Here is a 20,584-nt window from a genome sequence, read left to right as displayed (position 1 = left end):
GTTAAGGATAAACTATAAATGAGGGGTAAAACGGTAATTTGCACTCGGCTCGTTAGTAAGTCATCGATAGAGGATTGACTGACTGTAACTGTTATAACAATGGATAACGTATTTGTGGTTTGGTAAAATACGTTTTGTGAACTCAAGAGTCCAATTCTAAGTCTATAGTGCAGTCACGAGGAATTACTAAGTTGTGAGATTATTTATTGTAATAAATAAACTCATGGGAACTCATTGGCTTGGGTTCATGGATCCATGGTCCCCATGTCATCTCTTATCAAATCAAGTTTAATAGTTTCAAACAATTGATTTAATTATCAATTAGAAATATCAAACTGACTAGGTCAATTTAGTGATATTTACATGCAATAAGAATTTGGGAATAAAAGAGAATCTTTGGACAGATTTATTAATATTGATAAATTTGTGTTAATATAAATAAATAATATTAAATCAAGTTTCAAATTATAAATAGTTAATTTAAATAAGGATTTAATTAATTAATTGAAAGCTAAATAAATAAAAAGATTTTGAATTTAGGCCCAATTGAGATTTAAATTCAAAATAAAGATATTGGGTCCAAGTCCATTTGTGTGAGCCTAAGACTTTAATTTTTTGTTTATTATTTTAATTAATTTAAATTTAAATAAAGCTCATTACGTTGCCTATATAAGATATGTGATCTCTAGAGTTTTCATATGTTTCTCACTTGATTCATTGGGTAAGTGAAAACCTAGACAGTTTAATCATTTCTTGGCCGCTCATTCTCTTGTTCTTACAACTCTTTGTTAGACTTGATTTAGAGATTGGAAGACTTTGTCACAATCTAAGTTGTTTATATTATTGACAATACCTTGCTACCACCATGAATAAAATGTTAGAGAATCTAAAGGAAGGAGTCATTGTTCCACTGTGTATCTGTAAGTTTCTATATCTTTGTGTTTGTTTATAAGTTACAAATCTGATGTTCATATGTATGTCATGCTATTCTATGTTTCTATTATGTTTTTGAAAAAATAATAGTGAGCATGTATCTAGATTTAAATTCCAAGATTCTACAGTAACAAAAGTTAAAAAGTAAAATAAAACCTAAAATATTGATTGTCTCTCTCTATTGTTGTTCTCTGTACAGCCAGCCCTCATCAACCTTCGTCTCCCTTCCAGTTTGCGGCCACTGTCGTCGTCACCATTGTCATGTCGATGCCCTCGTCTCTTACAAACTAAAGGAGGTTTCACAAAAAAAATCCTCTCATTCAACTTCATCACTTTTTTCAGTCATTCAGTTTCCTAGTATTTTTTTGCCTTTGTTGAAGTTATCCTATTCAGTATATTCAACTGACATACTTTTTCCAGAATTTTCCATAAAGAGAAACCCGATTACTATTTACTTTTATTTTCTGAAATGTATATTTTTTGTACATGATTGATGGTAGGAGCCATTCAAAACTTTGCAACAACGCATCTAAAAAACAACCTATTGAAAATAATTGAATATACAAACATACATCCCTTTGAATTGAACCCAACTACATTAGATAATGCTAGCATACATTTTTTTTAATTTTAATTAACAAATCTATTTGAAATAGATTGTTGGAAGAAGTCAAGACGACAGTGCAGTAATAGCGGCAGCCGCGGCAAAAGACAGTAATAAATGGCTGGCTATAAGGAGAGCAACAATGAATATGTTGGTTTTTTTTTCCTTTTTACTTTATGTTATAATCTCAGTCCTTGGTTTTAGTTTGATCTAAAGATCTAAAATCAGTGTAAAAAATTATTTATATAAAAACTATCCCTTCTCTAATTTGGCATCTAGAAGAAATATGTTGAGAGATACAAAATCCTTGATATATATAAATAATTAATGATGAAGTCATGGGAGAAAGTCTATATTATATTTTCTTCTAGGAAATAAGAAAGCTTTGAAATATCCCAAAAAGATTAAATGCACAACACAAAAGACACCATACATACCAAACACAAAGAAAGACACAAAAAAGAGGTAAACAAAAAAAAAAAAAAGAGTTTCAATGGGACATTTAGTAGATTAGAAAACCAAAATCCAGGTTTTCATCTACATTAAATCCTCAACTAAAAACTGTTATTATTCTAGATCACATAAATAAAATCAATGAAAAAATTTGGGAAATTCCGCTTATTTCATAAACTAATGAGTTGTCATATAGTATAATACGTTACCATATAATTTATTAATAAAAATTAATTTAGTATACTAAACGGTAACTTTTAAATGAAAGCTTTTAATAGACTTTTTTAGTCACTCATGTAATTTTCATGTCTTATTATTTAAGATACTTTTACGTTACATTCACGTCTATTTTAGAAACTAATTAGTTATCATATAGTACACTACTACAAAAATGGTTTTTAGGGCTCGCAAAGTTTTTAGGATTTGCGGGGCACGAGTCCTCTATTTGAGAGCCTTAAAACTAATATTTTTTAGGACTTGCAGACTCGCATTGCGAGCCCTAAAAGAATGGCCGGAGTAAGTGGCAGTGCCACCACTCCACGGTGGCCATTGGGTCTAATTTTTTAGTGGGTTTTGAAGTCCAAGATGCAAGGAATATGGTGGTGGTGGTGGTGGTTCATCTCGTGGTGGCTCGAGGTGGCGGGAAAGTGGTCGCAAAGTTTGGGAAAACCCAAAATTGCATAAACTTCGACGAGCACTTTGAGGGTCTTAGGCGGTGCGTGAGGGGCTGAGCTCCGGGGGTTAGAGGTTTTGGGGAGCGGCGCATGGCGTTCGGTGGTGACGGCAAGGCGGCCGTTTGGGCACGATAGAGATGAGCTAGAGAGAGAAAGATGGAGCTTCGGGAGAGAGAGAGAGAACCGAGGAGATAGAGAGTGATTTTAGTTATTTTTGTGTTTTTTTTATAATATTGAGTGATTTGGAGGATTGAAGGGAATTTGTGATTTTTTAAATTCAAACTTTTAGGACACACATAAGTTTCTAGGGCATGCATTGCGTGTCCTAAAAAAATTATTTAAGGACTCGCAATGAGTGTCCTAAAAAGTCCAGGAGGTGTTTGTTAAAAAAAGATTCAAACTTTTAGGACACACATAGTTTTTAGGGCTCGCGAAGGAAATTCTTTTAGCGAGTCCTAAAAAGTCCAGGAGGTGTTTGTTAAAAAAAAAATTCAAACTTTTACGACCCACATAATTTTTAAAGAAATTCTTTTGTGAGTCCTAAAAAGTCCAGTAGCTGTTTTTAGGACTGACATCTAGGTGAGTGTCCTAAAAAAAAGTCATAAAATGGTGTTTTTGTAGTAGTGGTATAAAAATTACTCTTACAATTCTAAGTTACCATGAATAACTTATTAGAAAATGATATTATTTAATGTACTGCATAGTTACTTTTAAAAGCTACATTTTCATTGCTTTTAAAATCATTTAAGATACCAATTGGTTATTGTTGACCGCCTTTTTCGCTATCAACTTAACAACAAAACTTAAAGAAAATAATGAAGACAAACACCAAGGTTTTACGTGGTTCAGGTTATAAAACAACCCTAGTCCATGAGTATATAGTATTAGAGTTCTTGAAGCTTGAGATAGCAAGCTTTCATGGGAGTTTCTCAGGCAGCGTATATATTGCTCTGAATACAAAAGTTCAGAACCATATTTCAATGGTATCCTGACCCTCTATTTATAGGGGTTGAAGGTCATTAATATCATTAATTACAAATATTCCTCAATTATTTGGGGAGTTAATTGATATTTAACCCCTCTGGATGTTCTAATAAAGACTATGGGCCCGTGTGTATCGCAGGGGCCCAATTCATAAGTTGCAGCCCATCAACTTTACAGAAGACACGCTTTTGACACTGTCAGGGTGCGGCTGCATATTTTCCTGTGTCAGGCGACGTTGTGGGAAATACCAATTGTCGAGTGTACGAACTCGACACCACTACTTGATGCATCCAAAAAGTTGTCAGACAAATTTGTGGTGGCCCAAGGCTACAGTGATGAACACCTGGCGCTCTCTCTAGGCCCGAGGACAAAGCTCCTAAACCTGGAGGACTATCAGATCAAGAAGACGAGAGGACCTCTAGGGTGGTCCTCAGAGCGTGGCCTCACTTGGAGACATCCACACCTAAAATAGGGAACTTGGCTTGCTAGAAGGATAGTACACTCCGAGGAGCTCTGGGCGAACTTTATAGAGCTTCACCATCCTCCTGAGGAGCCTAATTGGGAAATCCCGCTCATTTCAGAAACTAATGAGTTGTCATATAGTATAATACGTTACCATATAGTTTATTAATAAAAATCAATTCAATATACTAAACGGTAACTTTTAAATAAATTTTTTTAATAGATTTTCTTAGTCACTCATGTAATTTTCATGTCTTATTATTTAAGATACTTTTACGTTACCATCACGTCTATTTTAGAAACTAATTAGTTATCATATAGTATAAAAAATTATTCCTACAATTCTAAGTTACCATGAATAACTTATTAGAAAATGATACTATTTAATATACTGCATAGTTACTTTTAAAAGCTACATTTTCGTTGCTTTTAAAATCATTTAAGATACCAATTGGTTACTGTTGAATGCCTTTTTCGCTATCAACTTAAAAAAAAATTAAAGAAAATAATGAAGACAAACACTAAGGTTTTACGTGGTTTAAATTATAAAACAACATTAGTCCACGAGTCTGTAGTATTAGAGTTCTTGAAGCTTGAGATGGCAAACTTCGATGGGGGTTTCTCAGGCAGCGTATATATTGCTATGAGTACAAAAGTTCTAAACCATTTTTCAATGGTATCCTGACCCTCTATTTATTGGGGTTGAAGGTCATTAATATCATTAATTATAAATATTCCTCAATTATTTGCGGAGTTAATTGCTATTTAACCCCTCTGAATGTTCTAATAAAGACCATGGGCCCGTGCGTATCGCAGGGGCCCAATTCGTAGGTTGCAGCCCATCAACTTTACAAAAGACACGCTACCGACACTGTCAGGGTGCGCCTGCATGTTTTCCCGTATCAGGCGACGTTGTGGGAAATACCAATTGTCGAGTGTATGAACTCGGCGCCACTACTCAATGCGTCCAAAAAGCTGTCAAACAATCTTGTGATGGCCCAAGGCTACAGTGATGAACACCTGGCGCTCTCTCTAGGCCCGAGGACAAAGCTTCTAACACATGGAGGACTATCGGATCAAGAAGATGAGAGGACCTCTAGGGTGGTCCTCGGAGCGTGGCCTCACTTGAAGACATCCACACCTAAAATAGGGAACTTGGCTTGCTGGGAGGATAGTACACTCCAAGGAGCTCTGGGCGAACTTTATAGAGCTTCTCCATCCTCCCGATGAGCCTAATTGCTTCTCTAATAACTGTCACGTGTCCAATGATGAAATCACGGACAACAATTACTGTTATCCCAAAAATCAGAAGTGAATGACATGGCAGGCATTAATTACACGTGGCTGACACCTGGCAGAACCTGTGTTCGACTATCGACCAGGAAGATATTCGGTATCATGCGATCGGTCTCTTCATACGACCAGTCTGGTCGTACGCACATAATACGCGGAGGAAATCTTAGGCAGTTATGATGGAATCCGAAATTGTCTCCCATGATTTCCTGAGTATCCGATTATTTAGGAAATAATAATTGTAACAAATCAATGTAAATCTTCCCTGAGCTTATAAATAGAAGAAAAGGGCTCAGGGAAGGGGATCCTTTTTCTTTTTCTGACTTCTAGATCACTTGAGATTAAGGTTATCACATCAGTCATACTGTATTGTTCTTAAGAGGTTGGTGAAACTCATTGAACCCTAGTTCTTTGATCACTCCTTTGGATCTTACATCAATAACAATCTAAGTGGACGTAGGTTATTACCAGATCCTGGGGCCGAACCACTATAAAATCTTGTGTTCTTATTATTTTCATCATCACGTTCTTTTCAACGCATTCATCCACATCAAGCGTATTTTGACTCCGTGGCCCAAAATCAGGGTCAACAATTACCTTTTGATATATGACTAAATTTTTGGATGTGCCACAAATTTAAAGCAACCAACAAACTTAGTGAGTTATCAAAAAGAGTGTTCTATTTAAAAGTTATCAAACAATATCCTAAAGAATCTATTTTAAAAAAAAGTTACTTGGAATATTTCTAAAATAGATTTAAAGTTATTTATAATACTATATGGTATCTTTAAATGTAAAATAAGAATACAAATTTTGATATATTAAATTTTGTTTAAGTTTAAAATTTAATTACTTTTTTGTTAACAAAATATAAAAAAAAAAGTAAAATGTTGCTTTTTATTCTGGTCATCTTTTCTGGCAACGGCGAAAAAATATATGTTTATCACATATCAAAATGATTATCTTGAAGAGTAGATCACAATGATATCACTCTTAAGCCCAACCGACTAATAATGTGGCTGAATTTTTTTTTTTTTTAAATTAAAGGAGAAGATAGAGAAAGAAAGCAAATAAAAAAAAATCGGTCGGACAGAAAGAAAAAGTGGAAATAAGTTTAAAACGGTATAAATTAGATGTATAATTATAATTAAGAAAATGGTTATACTTTTTTGGACCCTGTGTTTTGTCTCATTACCTGTTTGGATCCTCTATTTTGATAAATTACTTTTTGGACTCTATGGTTTGTAAAATGGTTAAAATAGAACCCTAAACTCAATTTTGATGAAGAAAAAATTGAATATAACAACACAGTTTTTAAACAGAATGATTTGATTTTTGTTCTAAATTGTTAGTTTGGTAAATTATTTGTGATTTTAGTTGAGAAAACATTGAGCAAAATAGAGTTTAGGGTTCTATTTTAATAATTTTACAAAATATAGGATACAAAAAGTAATTTGTCAAAATACAAGATCCAAACAAATAATGAAACAAAACAAAGGTCCAAAAAATAAAATAAAAAGGATGCCTTGTGTAAATTTTCCTAAATTAATTACGTACCACGTATTAAATACCATATATTGACAAAATGAAATAAAAAAATCAATTAAAAAGCTCCCGGCGAGGATCGAACTCGCGACCTTTCGCTTACGAAGCGAACGCACTACCACTATGCTACGGAAGCAGCTGAAATTTTCGTATCTTTCTTATTATACAAACATAAAAGTTATGATTCATCGTTCTATTATTTTCCCTTTTTCATCTCCTTCGATCACTGCAGCAAAAGTAGTCGAGAGAGAGACCAGTCGAGATGTGTGGAATCGCTTTGATTATTTTGGGCGTTCGGCTTGACCTTTCCTCCCCCATTGACGATTCCACACCTCACTCTCTTAACTCTCACCAGGTTAGTGTTCCACTCTTCTCTTTCTCTCTCCCTCTCTCTCATTTCAATACATACATATACATATATTTATGATACACATGCAGTGGCTAACTTAACTTTCTTTTATCGTTTCAGCAACTGGTTTTTGATATTGATGATCTTGAAGCTGCTTTACGTAGGAGAGGACCTGATAGCTTAGGCACCCGGAAGCTCTTTCTTCAACCAAGGATTTCGTCCTCGGAAAACCCTGAAATCGTATCTTTTATTGAGGGACAAGAGCAGTGTGGTGACGACGAAAGCTTTAGCTTCGCTTTGGCTAATGAACGAACGGATAAGCTGCAAAATGGGTTCACAGTGGTGCACGATTCTTTTGCAGAGTTACACTTCTTTGGTGCCACTTTGCAACTCAGGGGAATAAGTCCCATCGTTCAGCCCTTGATAGATTCATCAGGAAATGTCCTCGTTTTCAACGGTATATCAATATATATATATATATTTACACACTTGTTGAGCTTGCTCTTTACTCTGAATTTGAGTAAGTCTGTTTCTTTGTTGGATATGAAAGGTGAGATATTTGGTGGAGTACACATTGGTAGCGACGAGAATGACGCGGAAGTTCTAATGCGAGCTTTGGAGAAATGCTGCTCCTGCAATACCCATTTGGATAAAAAAGTATGCCATTGTGATCAAAGGGGGAAATCTTCTGTCATACATGTTCTATCGACAATTAGGGGACCTTGGGCTGTTATCTATTGGCAGGTAACTCTAAGATTTGGTAAGTTTTCTGCTGATTTTGATTAGAATTTGATACAACATTCGTGTTGTTGTTTTCTGAAATGTGCTGTATGTAATTTGACTTATAGGATAGTTCTAGAACTCTGTGGTTTGGTCGAGATGCATTTGGTAGACGAAGTCTGCTTGTTCACTGGCCGACAGTGGAGGATTCTCGGTTTATGCTTTCTTCTGTGTCACCCATATCTTCTGCTGAAAAGAATTCTGGTATGAATTGCTTGATTTTGCTATGAGAAGTAGAAGTAGTTGTTAGGATGACAAGGAAAACGTTGACCTATTTTCCTTGGAATACTAGGGAAATGATTTGATTCATTTCATACATTGATATTAGCATACTAAAGTTAGCTTGAACAAGTATAGTACTAAACTTATATGATAACCTGAAGGCCTTGGAAATTTTGCAGTTCATTTTGACAAATTATTATTTTCGTTTCCTTTTGCGTATTTGTGGAACGGGGAAGGAAGATTAAAATATTATGTAAACGGGGACTGTTTAGTCATGGGTTTGTTAGTAAGCGTGCCTAGTATGATTTTTTTACAGCTCAACTAGAGAATTGTAATAAATTCGCTGCAGATTTAGACATTGACCATGGGACTACTAGTCATAGATTCTGGGAAGAACTTCCATGTGGTATCTATAGCCTGAATGTAGATGCTTCAAATATTGATGGGTGTTTGGTTGCTCAAGTAAAAAAGCATGAATGGACTGATGCACTACTAGAGCAGTTGATACAATGGGAGAGAATGTATGTTGAACCCGTACTTGTGGAGGTACATACTTCTCGTTGTAAGATTGTTGTGGCGCAAGATAGCACACAGTCAGCTCACTCTAATATATTGCCGCCTGAATTAGGTTGGTATAAAAATATTTTTTAAGTTAATCATAGGTTCTCTTGCATCAAGTTTTCAACTTTCATTTTTGTTTGGTAGGACCTATACAAGCTTCAATTTCGGTTCCAGCAGCGACTGTGCTTTGTTCTTTAAGAGAATCAGTTAGGCGACGCTCTTCTTTGCATACAATATTTCAGGTATATTGTGGCATGCCATCAAAGAATGTTTTTGCTTTAGATACACAAAGAACAACCAATAAAGTGTTTTTGCATGTGGAGAGCAGTGAAGTGATGTTCATTGATATTTACTTTGTGCTTACCATCTATTATTTCTGGCTTGCTCATATTTGTAGTATAGCTGCTATCATCTTCTGAAAACATCTATTTTGAGTCTGTAAAGAACCATAGTTTAGTTGCACGTCTGTCAGGTGGTTGTGCTTAGCATTTTGATTCTTGTCAACCATGTGACAACATCGTATCATTTCACTGTCTTCTCTGTTTTTTTCACGTAGTCTTGATTTTTGTCATAGTATTATATTTGCTTGAATGCCATGCTTGGGAAAGACATTGAATTTTCGTGACTTAATTGTTGGCTTTCTTACTGCTTATGGTTCTAATTAAAGTATTTGGATTGTGGTTGCATCTTAGGCAGATACTTGTGGTGTGGAAACGCAACTCATTCCAGTGGCTGTTCTCTTCTCTGGTGGATTAGATTCCATGATACTTGCAGCATTGTTGAATGAGTGCTTAGATCCTAGATGTAAGTACTGTTAAATAAGCTAGTTGATCTTTTCCACGTCAATGTTCCATGTTTATGAAGTCATTAAAACATAGCCTTCTCTGTTTATTTAGAATTCACAACAAAAATTATAGTTGTAAGTTTTGTTGTGGATCATTCATTGTAATTTGTTTCTGGCTGATTTCAATTCATATTCATTTTAACAGATGAGATTGACTTACTTAATGTGAGTTTTGATGGGGAGTCTGCCCCTGATAGGGTTTCTGCTAAGGCCGGGGTAACTGAATTAAGAAGAATTGCACCTTCAAGAAAGTACATGATGAACTCTTTCATTTGAGTTTATTTACTGCACAATTGTGAATCTCTCTTTTCTTGTGTGTGGCTGAGATGAATCTCTTCTTGCATGCACATAATGAAATCTGAACAATTTCTGATCATAGATTAGCACATAAGTATGCTCATGGATTTTGAACAATCTCTTCTTGTTTCTTGGTGCTTGTGCATTCTGAACATGAGTTGGCAATGAGATAACATCAAATTTTATTTGCTTCTTTTTCAAAGTTGAATTTCTCATGTACTTAATCTCTGCTGGTTTAGTTGCAATCATTGTTAACTTAATCTTGTCATTCAATTTTATAATTTTCCTTACCACACGAGTCATGAAATGCAGGTGGAAACTTGTCGAGATCGATTCTGATTTGTCAACCTTGACCTTCGAAACAAAGCATGTTATGTCTCTCATAAGTCCTTCAAACACATACATGGTATCTATTTTCATTTTGTTATCAGGCATATTATTTTGAAAATATGCCTGATGTCCAAAAGCACATTTTATATTCTACCTTCTTATGATGTTTTGTATTATCAATTTAGTGTGTATAAAGATCAAAGCATGAACAGCATCTTTCCTCTACATTTCTGTTTGATGGAATCTTATATTTTATCACATGTTGCAGGATCTGAATATAGGAATAGCTTTATGGCTAGCAGCTGGTGGTGATGGATGGGTGTATGAGAATTATGAACTTGTTAGATACAGGTCAAAAGCTAGGATTCTCCTAGTTGGTTCAGGTGCGGATGAGCAATGTGCTGGCTATGGAAGGCACAGGACAAAATATAGAAATGCAAGGTAAAGAATTTCTCATAAAGAGTATTTTCCATCAGGCTATTTATTGTCAATCGTGGACTAATAGTTTATAGATTTCAGCTAATATTTGCATTGTATTAAAATATCGTAAGTGGATTGTAGTAGCTTTTTTGGCCTACTTATTTGTGGTTTGATATTTTTCAGTTGGCTTGGACTGAATGAGGAAATGAAGTTGGATATGCAGAGAATTTGGAAAAGAAACCTAGGAAGAGACGATAGATGTATTGCTGATAATGGGAAGGAGGTACAGAGCTATTCAGTATCTTTTTGCCTCGTTAATTAAATGTCTTGTAATGACTGTATTTGATATTAATCAGGCGAGATTTCCCTTCTTGGATGAAGATGTTATAAAAGTTTTACTGGATATCCCTCTATGGGAAGTTACTGACCTTAATCAACCTAGCGGAGTTGGTGATAAGAAGATTTTGAGAGAGGTAAGTGCTATTTCCGTTGTCTTCCTTACATTATTTTTGTGTTAGGATTCATCATTGTAGTAGATCCCGGGATCATGACCAGGACCAGTCATTAAGCTGTTTTGTATATCATGTTATCTGAAGGTTGCAAAACTGCTTGGATTACACGAAGCTGCATCTCTGCCTAAAAGAGCTATTCAGGTATGGCTACTTATTTAAAAAGTTGATGCCTCATTGTTTTTATTCTCATTTTAATGCTCTTCGAGCATCAAGTAAACTGGTCTTGCTGCTTTATCGATTGTGTAGTTTGGTACAAGAATTGCAAGGGAATCAAATCGAAAAAACTTTGGAAGTAACCGCGCAGCAAATCAAGCATCTGCTGGTAGTGTAGTGATTCATGCGAAATCGATCTTGAATTAATTGCATACTATGGCGAATCAAATTCAACAGATTCCTTTCCTCTTCCCTTCATCAATTTGCCCAATTGGGCAATGTTTGTTACGCGGGTTTGATGACGGGTGGCGAGGACAGTGGCAATGAGCCAGTACGAAGTAATTTGTTTGCCAAAGTGGGTGACCTGCAGCTGCTTGTATGAACCTAGTCTTAAAAACATTCAAGCTTTTTGATCCTGTGTTGATGGCAAAGTTTGTTTGCCACCACAAGCTAGACTAATGACTAAGCGATTTACATTAGTGTCAATAGACATTGTACTCGTTCAATTAAAATTTTATATCAAACGGATATTTGCAATTTTTGACATTATATTCAACTGATTATTATATTATTATTTTAAATTACTTTATTTTTTTATTCAACCGCGTAGATGGTTCGAAATTTATGGATTTAGTTCGACTAACATTTTGTTTTACTATAGTAATCTTATTTTAATATTATATTTTATATTTTATTACTCGCGGTGGAGCTAATACATACGCTTTTTTGGCTAGTACTCGATCCCAACTAAAAAACGCAAATTTAATCAGTTATTTATTATAATTTTAATTTAGTAAATAATGTTTTTTTAATATCCATGATCAAAAGTACTATAGAGTAGACTCATGTCGTTGGCGGTCGTTTTTTTTCTTATGCAAAAGTAGGTCCTAAAATTTAATTTTTATGTTTTATATTAGGGCATTTCTTTTGTCCCTGGATTCAATTAGTGGAATATTAGTGGAATTTACATGAAATATAGGAAAATTAAATAAATTTTGATATATATGACTTTTTTTTGTAGCATTTTTTATAGTATTTTTTATTGTTTAACTTTTTTATGGGTTTTGTTTTCCCATATTTATCAAATAAATTATTTTGTATCCCATATTTTATTGTATAAGTTTATTTATTCTAAATGTGAATTTTTGTGAGGGCATTTCAGTCATTTTAAGTATTATTATTTTTTTTTGGAAAACAATTTTTGCAAGAAAATCAATATTCAGTAGTTTTTTCTTATGCAAGCAGGTACTCGAGTACCTATATCTTCTATTTTTTTTTGTTTTCTTCACTATCACGTTTTTGTTCAAGCTTGATTTCATCTTTCTCGTCTCCTTCAACAATTGATATTCTGATATTTGTTCTCATTTTTCGTTCTGTTTTAGGGTTTTTTCAGTTTCATCGTTGTGGATTTGTGCCTTCTGTGTTGTTTTCGTCTCGGTGAGTACCTGGTTTCAGGGGTCTATTTTCAGATTGCTTCAGTATCACGTTTTTGTATATCCTTTATTTCGACTTTTTTCTCTCCTTCAGCATTTGATATTTTGACTTGATTTCTTCTTTTTGTTCTTTTTTTTAGGGTTTTATAAGTTTTCTCGTTGTGGATTTGTGCCTTTTTGTGTTGTTTTCGTCTCGGTGAGTACCCGATTTCAGGGTTTATGTTTTAATTTTTTTAATGTGTTTTTTTGTTAATTTTGCTTTGGATTATCTATTTTCTGTTGTGGATGGCTGTTTTTTAATCTGTGTTAATGGTGATTTTTGTTTTTGGTGCACGATTTTATCGTGAGTTTTTTAGTGGGGGTTTTGTCAGTTTTTGATCAGATATTTTGGGGAAGTTTATGGGTAGTTATTTGTAATTTGTGCTCTATATATATGTATATATGTTATTCTTTTTTCATTTGTGTTGTTTGTTTTTATTTTATGCAGTGCATTGTCTATTTTAATTTCAAGGTTTTGTCATGGATCATTCTGGTGAAGTTGGTGGTGTTTTTGGTTCTGAGAAGAAAATTTCTGGTATAGTATAGGATGAATCAAAGAATGTAGGGGATGATATTGGCGAGATTCTTCCTCGAAGGAGTAACATTACACGTTTGAAGTCTGTTGCAAGGAAGAAGAGTAAATCCCCTTCCACTGTTAAACAGACGAAGGAATCGTGTGCATCTGGTAGTAAGGATGCTGCAGATGATTCTCTTGAGACTAAGCATGTTGTGGTATGTGTTTATTTTATTAAGTATAATAATAAAAAATTGTTCATCTGTTTATGTTACTGTTATTGTGTTTCACGTTCGGTGGATTGTGTTTGTTTTATTTTTATGGTTGTGTTCTTTTGTTCTTAAAGTGTTTTATTTTCTTTGTACCTGGTTATATGTAACTGGTTCTTGTGGATAAGTAGTTAATTTTCCATAATGTTCAGTTTTGATTGTGTTTTTTTTTTAGTTTTATGGTTGTGTTTTTTGTTTTAAAGTGTTTTGTTCCTTTGTAGCTAGTTTCATATGTAACTGGTTTCTTGTAGATATGTAGTTAATTTGCATAATGTTCATTTTTGTTTGTGTTTGTTTTATTTTTATTGTTGTGTTTTTTGTTGTTGTTAAAGTGTTTTGTTTTCTTTGTACCTGGTTACATGTGTAACTGGTTACTTGCAGATAACAGTGGAAGATTTTGCTTAATGTTTTGTTTGAGTGTGTAACTGGTTACCTTAGTGAATGTATTGTTTATATATATATATATATCAACCATACAAAAGTTAAAGACATATAACTGATTTTATAAATGTAAAGTACTTATCAATTTTTCATGTTTATATTTTTTTAAACTAGTTTCATGTTGTTTAATTGTTTTTCTTTTCTTTTTCTGCAGACTCATTTAAAGATAAATCCCTCCAAGAGGTTTGGAAGTAAGGTTCAACATTTTAATGACAAGAGTGTCATTAATGACTTGAAAACTAAGTTGACCAAAAGTCAGAAAGCATTGTTTAAAAAGACGCCATTTGGGCACTTCTTAGAAGTATCTGATGTGAAGTATCCAAAACTCAACTTGCCCAACTTGTGTTGTTGAGAGAGGTGTCTCACGAGAGGGAGGAAGAGGAGATGTGGTTTAAGCTGGGTCGTAGAGTTTGTATGTTTTCTATTGAGGAGTTTGCCCTAGTTACGGGTCTTAAATGTGATGGTGATTTTGATTTAAGTCTTTTTCAAAAAAAAGAAAGTTTTGTTTAAGAAAAAAATATTTGGTCGTTTTGTTGGTAAGGTGTCAAAGGCTGAATTACGAAATACTTTCATTAGTAAGGATTTAGTTGATGCCGATGATGTCGTGAAATTGGGTATAGTTCATATTTTAGTAAACTATTTGTACGGGTATACTAGTGAGAAGTTGGTTGATGATTTCTTTTTTGAGATGGTTGATCGTGATATTTCTGAATTGGGAAATATTAGTTTTGAGAAGTTGGTATGGGATAGGAGTTTTCATTATTTGAAAATTGCTTTGAAGGGTGGAAATAAAATTTTTGATGCAGTTTCTTTGATGGGAAGGTTGGCCTTCACCCTTACAAACTTCTTGGTTTTCCAATTGCTTTTCTTGTTTGGATATATGAATGTATATCTGAATTGAGTCCTTAGTTTTGTCAACGGGTTGGGAAAAATATCCCCGTTTGTTGAATTGGAAGAGTACTGATAATGCCTTCTATTCAAACTTGGTGGCAAAGATTTTTAACAATCAAAAGGTATAATATTTTTGTTTTGTAACTGGTTACTTGCTAAATTTATTTTATTCATTTTAGGATTTTTGTTTGTGTACCTGGTTACAGATGATGGTAACTAATTTCTTGTTTTTTTATATATTTTTTTAATTTATTCAGTTGACTATCTTGAATGTCTATCCATCTTTTGAGGAGAGGAATAAACCGACAGTGAAGAAGTTTAAGTTTGAGCCTTTATATTTTCCAAAGGAGTGTGCTGAAGATGGAGATAGTAGTTCGGGTACCCAGGTACTGGTTAGTGTTGGTGTTTGTTTTAGTTAAAAAAAAGAAATATTTTTCTGTTTTGAAATTTATAGGTTTGTTTTTATGTTTATTTTTTGTTGTTTTGTAAATTATTTTATTATGTTTTTTTTCAGGTTGATAGTGAAAAATTGAGATTGATTTGTGAATCAATTTCTTCAATAAATGTGAGCCAACAATCTATTATTAGTGATATTGCAGTTATGAAATCTGAGTTCATGGGGAAACTCAGTGATTTGTCTGCAATGATTGCAAAAATTGTTGAAAAAAATTATGAAAAAGTTTTAAGTTCTAGTGATGAAAGTGCTGGATATAATGAAGTGAAAAAGCTAGCTGATTTTGATAAAGTTTCCAGTCCTATTTTTGATGATTCTAAGGTAACTTGTTTGTTTTTATGCTTTATTGTTTTTTTTAACCATTTTTTGTTGTAACCAGATTGGTTTTTTTTTCTTCTTTGGTCTAGGATTGTGGGATGGATTTAGGTGAAGATTTTGATGGTAGTAAGGTAACTGGTTTATGTTTCTTAATAGTATGTTGTGTTTTTGTTAGTTTATTAGTGTAACCAATTTCATTTTTTATTTTAGGGTGTCGGGAAGGATTTAAATGAAAATTTTGATTCTGTTTATTCTGGGTTGGAGTTGTCAAATGTTGTGGGTGGAGATAAGGTTTTGAAATTTATTTTTGTTTTTGTTTCTTTGTATTATTTTATTTAAAATTGAATTTTTTGTAATTGATTTTACCGTTCTTCATTATAGGATTTTTCAAAGAAGCATGAGTTCAGTTCAGTTGGTTTAAGTTTTGAAGAAGTATATCTGGATCCAGAGATTTTGAAGGCTATTGATAAAACTATTGAGTATGCAGAAGGAGAAAAGAGATTTAGTGGGAGTAAGGATGATTGGAAAGTTGTGATGGTTGGTGATGTTGATGAAGTTCCCGTTGCTATTGAAAAGAGGGAGCCTAAACCTAGTACTCATGTTAAATCTCATTTTGTTACTGAGTTTGGTTCATCTGAAGTAAAAGAAACTGTGAAGAGGAAGGGAGAAGAAGTGGTGATTGTTAGATGGTTGCTTCCATTTGAAGATGAAATTGGACAGAATGTTTCAAAGAATGAATGCATGGATTATATTACATGGATTAAGGATAAAATGATTTTTAAAAATAAGTATGTTTTTTTATATTTTGTTTAATATTATTGTTCTTGATATTTAATTGTTTGTTAATATATATATTTTTTTGGTTTGAAGGAAGAAGAAATTTTTTGATGTTAATAACATTATCAATCCACCGATGGATTATTCTTTTGTTAAAATTTCTGAGAAGATGTGGTTTTACAAGCTTCAAACTTGTGGGGAGGACCTTATGGACACTGTAAGTAACTAGGTTCTTGGTATAATGTTTATTAACTAGTATTTGTTTGTTTAGATATTTTGTTATTTTTGTTGATCATGGTTAAGACAAGTAACCAGGTTCCTTTATTATTGTGTGTAACTTGTTTTGATTATTTATGGCTAGTAACCAGGTTCTTGTAGTATTGTGTGTAAGTTGTTTTGATTATTATTTATTGGGTAGTAACTAGGTTCCTAACTTTTGTATGTTTATTTATTTTTTGTAGCATATCAATGTATGTTTTTATTACTTGAGGAAGAAGATTAAGTTGATTGATGGTTTGAACAAGAGGGTTACAGCTACAGACTCTTGGTTTGATGCAACTATCAAGCGTTTGTATGATAACTTTGTGGCAGCCAAATATGATCCAAGCAGCATTCATTTTGATAACCTCATTTCAGATTACATTATTGGTGATTATTTGTTTTGTAACACTCCTTGGGTGGATGTGGATCATGTTCTTTTTCCTGTGCATGTGAAGGTTCAGTTTGAGTTTTTATTCACTTTTCCATAAAGAGTAGGATGTTAACTGTCTACAACTCTTTGGTGGGGAAGAAGAATGAGAGTATTGCTTTGCCATTTGTGAATGCTTATTCTGTTGTTTTACCATATTTTATAGACTTTCTTGATTTTTATGGTTCTGGGAAAGATTTGGACTTGAATGTTGGTCCATATTATGTTGGGAAGAATGATCCAATTGATTTTAACATTGCCAAAGACTTTCCTTTTCAAAAGGACAAGTAAGTAACTGGTTTTTGTATATTGTTGTTTATTTTTCTATTTTGTTTGTTTTAAATAATTTCATTTGTTGTTTTTTGTTTCTTTTGCAGTGATTGTGGAGTATTTGTTATCAAGTATGCCGATTTGTTGATCCATGGGAAGATTGATGACATCCCAAAGAACATGGCTGCCAAAGTTGCTACCTATCGCGATTATCTTGCCATTAACTTGTATAGTCATGCAAAAAAGAAGCAGATTAGTGGGTACAAGACAGAAGATGATGCTCCATCAAAGAAATCAAAGAGGAGGAGGAATTATAAGTAGAGATTTTTGTAGTTTTTTGTAGTTGTATTAATGACCATGTCTTTTTTTTTTCTTTGTTTAATAGTAAAGTTGTGGTTTGTAACTAGATACTGGTTTAGTACTGTACTTGTCTCTGGATACTTTTTTTTTTTGTCAATGTAAAGAACTGGTTTCACATTTTGGCTTAATATAAAGTTTTTTTTAATTTGTATTTTATTTTAATGTGTATGTTTTTTTTCAACAGAGTTGGTGATTTTTTTAAAAGTTTGAAGATATTGTTATGTACATATTTTTTTTTCATATATGTTTCAATTATTTTTGGAGAAGTTTGTGTGCTAATGGATAATTGATTATTGTATAGTTTGAAAAGATCGGTTTTTCGTTACAGGTAATTGGGTACAATTTATTTATTTATTTTTAGTTTATGAATTATTTTTTGTTAAATTATAATAATTTTTTATTCATGAATTCTCAAAGTATTTTAAAGAGATTCTTCATTATGTAACTGGTTTGTAAATGTTTATTTTTTTGTAAGTAGGTTTGTATGAGGATGGTGTAACCGGTTACTTCTGTTTTTTGATAGTGAAAGCCATATGTTTCAGGTAACTGGTTACTGTTTCTTTAGTTTTTATTTTTATTTTTTTAATTATTTTTTGATATATTTATGTTTTTTTTGTGTGAAAGATTTGTGTTTATATAACTAGGTTTTTAAGTCGTTGGTTACATGTATATATAGTCGTTTGTTAAAATTATTTATAGTAACAATTTTTTTTTTCTATAATATGTGTTGTAACCAGGTACTTGAGTCTTCAGATTTTGAATATCTTGTGTTGGAACCAGGAAGTTGAGTATCAAGTTTATAAAATGTAAAATGCTTAAAAAGTCTGTACTTTTAGTGAAGTAGAAAACATTAGGATACAATTTTATTATATCAATTGAATTAATTGAAATTGTAGTACATCTATTCTTTAGAAAATTATTTGTCTATTTTCTTTGACTTTGTTGGGTTTCGCTGCTTTGGGATTGGTTCATTCCTACATATTTTTCTATTATCTCCTGGCTGCGCGCATCTTCCACATTTTATCTGCACCTTTGGTTCTCCTCTAGATCTGATTCTTTTCTTTCTAGGGCGGCTTGGTGGTTTTCTTGATTTTGGTGGTAGGACAATTTTGTTTAAAGTCTCTGGCAGTGTCTATTCGTTTTCATTTGGCAATGGATGAACAGTTGACTCATATGTTGCTTTCATAGTTGTAGTTTTGTAGTAATCAGCAACATAATCATATGTTTTCAGTCGTGTTTTGGCGAATATTGCTATTGCATGTGCACACGGTATTTCATCTTGTTGGAACATTTTGCATTCACATGTTTTTTCCATTAGGTTGACCAAAAAATTTCCTTTGTCTTCAACCACAACTTGGTACAGTATAGTGTTTACTGGGAAGACCTGTTTATTTTAGTAGAGGATTACATGTTAGAAACTGGATACTGTGGTAATTATTAGTAACTGGTTACTGAAAGTTTTGGTAAATAATATTTAGCGCTCAATATATGTTAGTTACCTGAAATTTAATGGCTCGAATAAAGTTTTCTCTAAGCACAGTTTCAGTATCTGTTGTTACTTGTGTGAATGTTCCGTTTGCTTCGTTACCATTTTTCCATACCCATTTTTGAAATAAACTTTGAAGGCCTTCCATCATTGTAGTGATTGGCAGCGTTCTTGCAGCTTTCAATGCAGCATTTATCGATTCAGCTATATTTGATGTCATCATTGTATATCTTCTTGTTGGGGCATGGCATCTAGACCAAGTGCAATATCCAATTTTTTGTCAATACGGTCTTATGCGAGTGTCAATCTTGTCTATTTCATGCATGTAGTGCTCAAATGATTGTACCCTGTATGCCTTTGCTGCTTTGACAAAGTTTAGGTTTAGGTCCTCCCCATGGACATCGAAATTGACTTTGATGTTGTTTAGCAGGTGGAATATGCATGCTCCATGGAAAGCTTTTGGGTATACATTGTCTACATCATTTTCTATGCTTTTGTGCCTGTCTGAAATGATTGTTATACCTGTTTGCAAAATCACAATGGAGTAACTGGTTATTGTGTCCAAATTAAGTAACTAGTTTCATTAATTTATATGATGTTATTTTTTTACACTGTTTTTACTATTATATTGCTGGATTATTATTAAACAGTTTATTTTATGTGTTTAGTTTGTTTCAATAAGAATATAAAAAAGAAAACAATACCTTCTCTTTCTCCATATGTCTCCTTTTGTGAAAAACCATAACCATGATGAATCATCTTTAGAGTCTCCTATTCCAAAGGCTAATGGAAATATGTTGTTGTTAGCATCCATGTTGAAGCAGTGAATAAAGTTCCCCCAAATGATGTCTTCAAGTAAGTTCCATCTATCACAATGACTGGCCTACAGTGTTTCCATCCTTTGATGGAATTTGCAAATGCTAGGTACATATATTTGAAGTGATCTTTATTGTCTGTAACTAGGTGTTATTGTACCTGGGTTCGAGACTTTTAGCATGTGAAGGTAGATGGGAAGTTTTTGGTATGAATCATCTTGGTTTCCCCTTGCCAATTCTAAAGCTTTTTCTCTTGCTCTCCAGGCTTTTTGGTACCCCATTGAAACACCATAATCATCTAGCATGTCGCTGATTATGTCATTTGGTGTGTGTAATCTCTTTATTGACATGTATTTTGTTTTTATTAGTTCTCCAATGACATTGCAATTTGCATGCCTGTGGTCTTCCATAAT

The 20,584-nt window shown here is 33.3% G+C and overlaps 2 protein-coding genes and 1 non-coding gene across 4 annotated transcripts; 1 reads left to right on the top strand and 2 right to left on the bottom strand.

Annotated features, from left to right (window-relative positions):
• Positions 1–7,012: 7,012 nt before the first annotated feature.
• TRNAT-CGU (transfer RNA threonine (anticodon CGU)) lies at positions 7,013–7,084 on the bottom strand. The gene has a single exon. It is a non-coding gene; the product is annotated as a tRNA-Thr (tRNA).
• Positions 7,085–7,172: 88 nt separating this feature from the next.
• On the top strand, positions 7,173–11,965 carry LOC133822956 (uncharacterized). Of its 2 annotated transcripts, none has more exons than XM_062255438.1 (14): positions 7,173–7,303; positions 7,418–7,754; positions 7,848–8,041; positions 8,146–8,281; positions 8,649–8,927; positions 9,005–9,102; positions 9,553–9,664; positions 9,850–9,955; positions 10,314–10,407; positions 10,600–10,772; positions 10,935–11,034; positions 11,108–11,224; positions 11,348–11,404; positions 11,510–11,965. In XM_062255438.1, the coding sequence occupies exons 1-14, from the start codon at positions 7,211–7,213 to the stop codon at positions 11,621–11,623; spliced, it is 2,010 nt and encodes a 669-aa protein (XP_062111422.1). In that variant the 5' UTR covers positions 7,173–7,210; the 3' UTR covers positions 11,624–11,965. The 2 variants fall into 2 exon arrangements, with proteins under 2 accessions (XP_062111422.1, XP_062111421.1); XM_062255437.1 differs by having other exon boundaries at positions 8,616–8,927.
• A 7,037-nt stretch (positions 11,966–19,002) lies between these two features.
• LOC133824659 (uncharacterized) lies at positions 19,003–19,576 on the bottom strand. The gene is made up of 2 exons (XM_062257622.1): positions 19,370–19,576; positions 19,003–19,254 (listed from the first exon to the last, which is right to left on the bottom strand). Exons 1-2 carry the CDS (start codon positions 19,574–19,576, stop codon positions 19,003–19,005), a joined length of 459 nt encoding a protein of 152 aa, XP_062113606.1.
• Between the last annotated feature and the right edge of the window lie 1,008 nt (positions 19,577–20,584).

This window comes from Humulus lupulus, chromosome 3 (assembly GCF_963169125.1).
Source record: "Humulus lupulus chromosome 3, drHumLupu1.1, whole genome shotgun sequence".
In the NCBI taxonomy this organism is placed as follows: domain Eukaryota; kingdom Viridiplantae; phylum Streptophyta; class Magnoliopsida; order Rosales; family Cannabaceae; genus Humulus; species Humulus lupulus.
This window is presented reverse-complemented; position numbering and strand designations above follow the sequence as displayed.